At 52.5% G+C, this 8,058-nt stretch overlaps 1 protein-coding gene across 1 annotated transcript; it reads right to left on the bottom strand.

Moving 5' to 3' along the window:
• Window positions 1-533: 533 nt before the first annotated feature.
• Window positions 534-7,826, bottom strand: NKX6-1 (NK6 homeobox 1). The gene is made up of 3 exons (XM_037021180.2): window positions 6,033-7,826; window positions 4,174-4,346; window positions 534-2,044 (listed from the first exon to the last, which is right to left on the bottom strand). Exons 1-3 carry the CDS (start codon window positions 6,697-6,699, stop codon window positions 1,784-1,786), a joined length of 1,101 nt encoding a protein of 366 aa, XP_036877075.1. The 5' UTR covers window positions 6,700-7,826; the 3' UTR covers window positions 534-1,783.
• Window positions 7,827-8,058: the final 232 nt, after the last annotated feature.

The following is an 8,058-nucleotide window of genomic DNA, read 5'->3' as shown; positions in this document are numbered from 1 at the left end:
GTTTTCTTTAAATCATCCTTCTTTATTGTAATGTTTAGCAAAATCGGGGTTCCCATCTTTACATCCACTTCTGTATTCTTACGAACTATGGTGGGGGGGCGTAAAAGGTTAGCATCAACAGCAGTGCTGCTGCACCAGGGAGCTCAGCTCCTCCTCTCAGCTAAGTGAGCTAGGGCTCCTCTGAAGAGCTATCTAAGACATATTGAAATGAGGTCTTCCTCCCAATCCTCCCCCAACCCCCAGGGACTTTCTGCAAAGTAAAAAGATATCAGGAAAAAATTAGACATCACCAACATCAGAAGCAGCCTGCTAGACAAGGCTCTCCAAAGCCCAATGAGTGAGGTTGCATTTCATTTATATTCCCATTCCAGGAGAATGGAGATGTGACGTCACTCTTCAAAAAATAAATTAATGAATAAAGCAACAGCTATTTTACCCAAGAAATCAATATAAAATTTTTGTGGTCTTGACTTTTATTTGAGATCTCTGATGAGATCAGATGATGTGTACCCTTTCATTCAAGGCAACAGACATCTTCAAACTGCTTTTTAATTTGATTTATCCTTTGAAACAGAAAGTGCATTACATTTTTAACTGGTCTTGCAAAGGGGATTTTCTCTTTACAAACCGAATTCCTTATATAAATTAATAAAGGTTAAAGATACTAATATATCACCATTATTAGCTTAAAAAAAGAATATACATAGTCTATAGTATTCTTATGATACGAAACACTTCAAATTCAGTTACAGCAACTAAATGGATTTTTATGTTTCTGACCCAGAGCAATTGTAACAATTCCCACCATCTACTTTAACACGCATTTTTATCAGAAAGGAGTTAAATTAAATACAAGCTATTGTAGCCCCTCCCTCCCCAATACTTTCTTCAAATTACTAATAAATAGCAACAAACGACTGTGCAATTTCAGAGAGGAATGGAGAAGCAGGTCTGAGGCCTTCCCTGGTTCCACGTCTTCTACTTCAAGTCCTGGAGGCGGGAGCCAGGCGCGGAGCCAGGAGGTGTTCAGGGAAGAGCGAGAAGGGATGAAGGGAAACGTGAGATTGAACAAATCCAAAGAGGGCAAAGGAGTGAGAGGAGGGGGAGGGCGAGAACATTCTCTTTTACGCTTCTCAAATTAAGTTCAAAATCAAAGGGGAACGTGTGGTTTGAAGAGCTCTTAAAAGGCGAAGGGTAAAAGGAAGGAGTCCATCTTTTTATACCAAATTCAAAAAGCATTTTACATTTTAAATATTCACAATAAAGTAACTTCTAGTCAGTGTGACTCACGATTTATTTACAAAGAGCCTTCAACAGGTTACTTTAGTCGGCACTGCAGATTGCTGGGAGAGAAGCGTCCCTCTTCGCATCTGCGGCGGCCGCCCGCCCGCGTGGCTCCGACGCTCCCAGGACCCTGTCCGCGCGCCCCCCCGCGGGCCGCGGGGGCACCGGCCGGGGCGCGGGCGGGGGACGCCGGGGCCTCTCCCGGCGGGGCCCGGAGCGGGTGGGGGCGGGGCTGGGGGACAAGCCGGGCTGGGAGGCTGGTGGCCCAGCGGCGAGATTCAGCGGCGGTATCGCTGCGGCGCACTTCGCGGTCGTCTCAGCCTTCTGCCCAACCCCCGAGTCTCCGTCCGCCGCCCCCCTCAACTTCTGGGTTAAAAAAATAGATATGTACATCTCAGAAACTAGCAAAGAGGCCCCGCAGGCGGGGCCGGGGAGGCGGGACGCGCGCGGGCCACGGGCGGAGGCCGGAGGCCAGCAGGCGCCGGCGCGCGGCGGGCGCTCAGGACGAGCTCTCGTTCTCGGACGCGTGCAGCAGGAGGCCGCCGCCGCCGCCGCCGCCGGACTTGTGCTTTTTCAGCAGCTGCGTGATTTTCTCGTCGTCCGAGTTGGGGTCCAGGGGCTTGTTGTAGTCGTCGTCCTCCTCTTCGTTCTCCGAAGCCCCCTTGAGCCGCTCGGTCTCCGAGTCCTGCTTCTTCTTGGCTGTGGCCATCTCGGCCGCGTGCTTCTTCCTCCACTTGGTCCGGCGGTTCTGGAACCAGACCTGTGGGCCGAGAAAGAAGAGCAGAGCGGAGAGAAAGGCGCGAGGAAGTGAAGGCAATGCCACCTCTCCTGAATCCCGACGTCGCGCCTGCGGGCCCCCGACGGCTTGCCGCCCTCCCTCGCTGGGCTGTCACAGTCAGTCTCCTTCGCCCCAGCCTCCTCCGAGGATCAGGCGCCAGCAAACTGACTGCCGTTGCCATAGCGATAGTAACACAAGAGTATTGAGGTTTCAGTGAGGATTTCTCAGAAGAGAAAAAACTTGGAAACTTAAAATAAGTGTCCCTAAAAATGAGTCCGCTTCCCAACTTACCAGTTTGAAGTAGAAAACTTTTCCCCTAAATAAAGTTGCCGCATAATGAACTGTGACTTTATTCCTTATTTACTTTCTTCCCGAAGTGCATTTGCTTTTTAGTGTGACTTGTGGGAGAAGGCATATAATTTACTCCAGTTACCTTTGTTCTCCTTTCCACTTTTGGCTATTTGTCTATTTCACTTATCTCAGATCTGAATACACACAAAAGTGGTACGTAATCGCTCCCCTCTCTACTTAGACTTGCAATGTATGGTGTAAAGTTTTTTTTTAATCTGCTAAAACAAACCTCAAATCACTAATAATAACAAATACATGAAAATATTTCATAGCTTAGTGAAAACCCCAGCGGTTTGTGTCTGTCTCTCTGGTTAATGTCTTCCATAGATTCAAAATCAAAGCTAGAATTTCATCAGTTTTTAAAAAGTGAAATTTTGCCAATTACATTATTTCCCACTATCAGCACACTTATACTTTCAAATATTATTTTAACATTGTTCCCCCTCAAGACATTCATTTTACATACAAATATTTTAAGCCTATTCATGGTGTTAGACACTGTTTGATAAACAAATTTTATCCTAAAGCAACAGCAATAAGCAACCAATTTCCTAAACGTATTGAATTATTCTTTCTTTATATTTCTCATCCGTTATGTATTTTATCTAGAGAATCATAATTGTTAAGAAAGCGATCTTTATCTTCTTTATTCAGCTGTAATAATTCACTTCTGGCCATACAGACATATTTATGGTAACAAATGAAGACCTCCAGATTACTGTGATAGTCTGTTCCAACCATTGCAAAATTCATTTTAACTGTGATGGTATTCTAATGCTCACATACAAAATCACTCTTGAAATGCATTTTATGATGCTTGTCCAGGGTGGAAATGCACTCTAACCAACACACATGGCTAACATTATTCCTATTAAAGAGCAACACTATAATTAATGAAAACATACATATACCACCACCCCACAAAAAAACCAAATACAATAAGAAGAGGAACAAAAGAGAATACTGGAAATATAGGAAACCACTAGATTTAATTTTATCTCGCTGACTCAATCCCTTTGCTTCTGAATGAAATATTTCTCAGATTTTATTCCCTGGAAATATACTGTACAACTCAATGACAAGCTAAGTAATGTTTTAATTATAAATTGTAATCACAAACAATAAAATATATTACATATGTTGGTAAGCTTATTTTAAACAGGATTCAGTGTCATAATACAGTCAAGTCAGTTCATCTGGAAAATGACTATTCAGTGTTTGCCTTCAGCTTAAGATAAAAGCAGATTCATCCGTAGTAAGTGGTTAGATCCTGTGGATTTTTTTTTTAACCTGCAGGTTAATATAGCAGTACTATAATGCTGATCTATGTAAATAAAAGATATAACTAGTGGAGCCCGAATTGGCAAACGAAAGCTTGAATATCTTTACTAACAGAATAAGGTGAAGCTATCTAACTGGCCTGATCTATTCTCATATGATATTTCGGTAATGCTTTTATTCTCTAATAATGGTGAGTTTCCCCAGCACATGCTGCTATCTAGATAAACCTAATTTCAAAGGCGGGGGCTTGATGCCCTTTGTTCATGATCAGTTTGCCCGCCCGCAAGCCCCCAGAGCCTTTGTAACCCTCACCCCCACCGCTTCGCTGATCTCATCTTCTCCCCAGACTCCTCCGATCCGCACCCCCGGGCGGCTGTTTGGGGACTGGTGGAAGTTGAGTGTGTGTGTGGTGTATGAGTGCGTGTGCGCGCGCGCGCGGCAGAAGAGACTATCCCTCGAGATTTGCAAAGTCCACTCACCTTGACCTGACTCTCCGTCATCCCCAGCGAATAGGCCAGGCGAGCCCTCTCGGGTCCCGCCAAGTATTTCGTCTGTTCGAAAGTCTTCTCCAAGGCGAATATCTGCTGGCCCGAGAACGTGGGTCTGGTGTGTTTTCTCTTCCCGTCTTTGTCCAACAAAATGGATCCTTGATCTGTGAAAACATGTAAACAAGGGAAGGAAAAAAGCAGTCTGTTACAAGTGGCTCCACTGAAAAGAAGCCAATTTGAAAACCAGTGTTCGGGTGGGAAAGAAAAGCTTATTCCGCGGCAGGCACCAGAAGTGTCGCGGTACTTCCAGTTCCGCCGCGCATCTCCATTTGCCTTTTTTATGCGCACCTGTTATTTTAAAAAATCGGACGTGTTAGAAGCAGCAGTAAATAACCTTCTGCCCAACACCGACGTCAAACAGCGAGGGGAGAGCACCGCTAAAGTTTGCAGGAGCTGAATCGCCAGGCCTCAGAAAATTGAGGCGTGCGGGGGGAAAGGCTCCTCTCACCTCCTAGTCCAGGTGCTTGGTTGGCCCCGGAGCCTGGCATGAGTATGACTAGTTTTTTTCCTTGAACGCTTTCCTAGCCTGTATCCACTCAACAAAGGGAGCCTTGTTTTTTTGCATACAGCAAAGCTAAATCGCCCCCAAGTCTAACTCCTCTGTGGCCGAGGGGGAGGGGATGATGCCTTTGTTGGAGGTCCCTACAAGACGTTCAAAACGAACACAATAGCATCTCCCCGATACCCTCAGCCGCCGGGCGCGCTCTGTCCCAAGGCTTCCCAAGGGAACTTCCACTTGGCTCCTTAAACCTCCCTCAGTTACTGCCGCTCAGCCGTACGAAAGAGGTCCCGACACTTGGAGGAAACTTCGGGGTCTTGGTCAAAAGCGAAGAACAGAACAAGAAAAGGACCTGGAGCTGGGCCCCTAACGCCACCTAGAAAGCTGGAAGCCTCTGCGACGCGGGGCCAACTACCCAGAAAATAAGCGTGATCCCCGGGCAGCTCAGTTATTTCAAGCAAGGTCCTTAAGGAATGTTGCATTTTCCCTGGTCCTGTCCCGTCACCTCGTTCTTCCTCAGGTTCTTTCTCATGTTAGGATCTTGAGGGCCACGATGCTCCTCAAAATTCCCGGGACCAAGACGTTGTCCCTCAGGGCCGCGAGGCAGCTGGGAAACCGAGGGCGCGGCTGTGGGGACGTGCACGAAGTAACGGCGCTGCGGGCCTGACTTCAGGGGGGATGGTCTCACCCAGGCCAAGTGTACTTGGGGTAGGGGTGAAGGGCGGCGAAGGGAAGAGATGAGGTGGGACACTCAGGGCCGAGAAATACATGCAGATACACGCGCTCTGCGCAGGGCTGTGAAGGCTTGCTACTAGTAATCCCCACCGCTTCGCTGAGAGCCCAGTTAGGCTGGCGAAGGTGTAATGCGGCCTTGGCCAGCCGGCAGGGGTCGGGAAAGCGGGGGTGAAGGCAGGGACATAGTGCGCTCTTCTGCACTTAACACCTCTCTAACCCAGGCCGGGCCTGAGGTTCCAGCTGGGCTGTTGCAGGAGCAGCCAGAGCCTAGGATTATACAAACCCCTACTGGTGTAATGTTCCACGGGGACGCATGCACACCCGCTCTGCGAGGCTTTCCAAAGGCTTGGGGAGAGGCGAGCGCTTGAATGCAAGCACGCGAGCTCAGGAAAGCAAGAATCCCTCTCTGAATGACCTGCTCGGCCTGAGTCGTGCGATTCCGGCGCTGCCAAACTACTGGGGAGGCAAGAGGGTGGGACGATCCGCGTGCGTACCAAAGACCAGGACCTGAGAACTGGCAGAACACGCACAACTGGGCGCGGGAAACTGTACTCACGAGGGGTGCAGGCCAGGCGCGCGTCCCTCCAGGGCGGGCTCTGCATCACTCCTGGCCAGAAGATGGGCGTCCGGCCGGGCAGCTCGGCTAGCGGCTTGGGGTACCGACCCACTGCGGCCACGGCCGCGGCACTGGGGCTGAAGTAGAGGCCAGGCGGCGGCGGCGGCGGGCTCAGGCTACTGAACCGGGGCAGGCCGGCCAGCAGTCCGGCTGGGGATGAGGCGGCCGCCGCCGCAGCAGCAGCCGCTGCAGCGGCTGCCGAGGCGGAGGAAGCAGAGGTGGACGAGGAAGAGGAAGAAGAGGAACCGGACGGCGAGGCGGAGGGCAGCGCTGCTCCTGAGGCCACGGGCATGGAAGGCCGGCTCAGGATGTCGTTGATGCCGTGCGGGGTGGCGGCCGAGAGCTGCTGGGGGGGGCTGCCCAGGGACGAGAGTCCCCCCGCGGCCTGGGGCTTCAGGCTGCCTGGGTTGTGGGCGCCCAAAGGCGGGGAGGGCGACGACGAGGACGAGGAGGAGGAGGAGGAGGCGGGTCCGGCTGGCAGCGGGGGGTACGCGGCGGGGTACAGCGGAGTCTTCATCTCGGCCATGCTGTGCAGGGCGGCCAGGGGCGGGCTGCTGAGCAGGAACGCGCTCGGCCGGGTGCCCTCCATCGCCCCTACCGCCAGCATCCCACGGCCAGGCCGGAGCCCACAGCCACGCAGCGAGGGCGCGGGCCGGTGCCCGGGGCGGGGCTCAGGAGTGCGAGAGGCGCGGAGCGCGCGAGCGAGGAGGCGACCTGCCCGCTAGGCCGAGAACGCCGCCGCCGGGAGTTGCTCTCGGCGCTACGCAGCAGAAATGTCCAAACACGCCACTCGAGAGTGGGTGGCTCGCCGAGACCAGAGGGCGCCCGGGGGTCTCGCTGTCCTTTCGCTCCTAAGAGTGCGGGATTCGATCTCGATCTCTTCCTCACCTTTCCTCGCCGCTCAAAGTGCACTACTTCTCATCTTCTCCCCCCGGGAAATAAGCAAAACAAAACTCAGGCAGGGCCCAGAGAGTTTGTAACAAAGTTTAGAGTTAAGAATCACCGAGTCTCCACTTTGATGTCGGAGGGTGGGGGGCTGGCTCGCTTTCTTTGGGGAGGTTCAAGGGACGCCAGGTTCCGCCCGAAGCGCTCCTGCAATCTTACTGGTATGCCCTGCTCTTTCGGCCGCTAGTCTGATTCGCTTTTGGCGTTCGCGGAGCGTGGGGAGGGAGAGCATCCAGCCTCCAGGAGTATCTCGCCTCCGGGCGGGCTTCCTCCGCCGGCGCTGCCGCAGGCTGTTGAGCCAGAAAGGGCAGTGCCACCAGTCCCGGCGGTTCCCGGATTCGGCGCGCCGACCCGCCTTCTCCTCTGGGCCACGGGGCACTAGCGTTGCAATATTGAAAAGAAAAAGGGGGAGAAAAAAAACCCCACAGAAAAACAAAGACTAAGTGTGAGAAGTCTGACGGCTTCGGGTACGGCTCCTATCGTCTGTCCACTTCGGCAAATGAGCCTGGAGACCCCCGCCCCACCCCCCAGCACCCTCTCTTCCTCTCACTCTCCGCCTTTGCCGCTCCTGTCTCGCATTTTCTTCGCGGCTTTACAGGCTTCTCTCTTCTAAGTCCTGTCCTCTGGCCGAGCTGACCCTCTCCGCTGCTCCTCCACTCCCTCTCTCTGTCCTCTCCTCTCTCCCTCTGGGCCTGACAGTTCAGATGAAGCTCTCAAAGGTAATAAAACATTTGCATCACTCCCTACCCCTCTTTAGCTGGGGGACGAAGGGGAGAGGGAAGAGGGGGTCCAAAACGAGAACTTTGAGGGACGTCACTTCAAGGCGGCCGGGAGGGGCGGGGCCGAGGAGCCGGGAGCCGGCCGGGGCGTAACCACCGTCTCCAATAGCGCGCAGCCTTGGCCCTCACAACGCCTTTGGGGGCGCGCACTCGAGAGCGCCGCGCCCTCTGACTGGCTGAGGCGAGAGAATCGTAGGACCGCGCCCGCCTGGTCCCCACCCTCTCCTAACTCCATCTCGCCT

The sequence above is a fragment of the Manis javanica genome, chromosome 5 (assembly GCF_040802235.1).
Source record: "Manis javanica isolate MJ-LG chromosome 5, MJ_LKY, whole genome shotgun sequence".
NCBI lineage: Eukaryota > Metazoa > Chordata > Mammalia > Pholidota > Manidae > Manis > Manis javanica.
The sequence above is the reverse complement of the archived record's forward strand: the minus strand, read 5'-3'. Positions and strand labels throughout refer to the sequence as shown.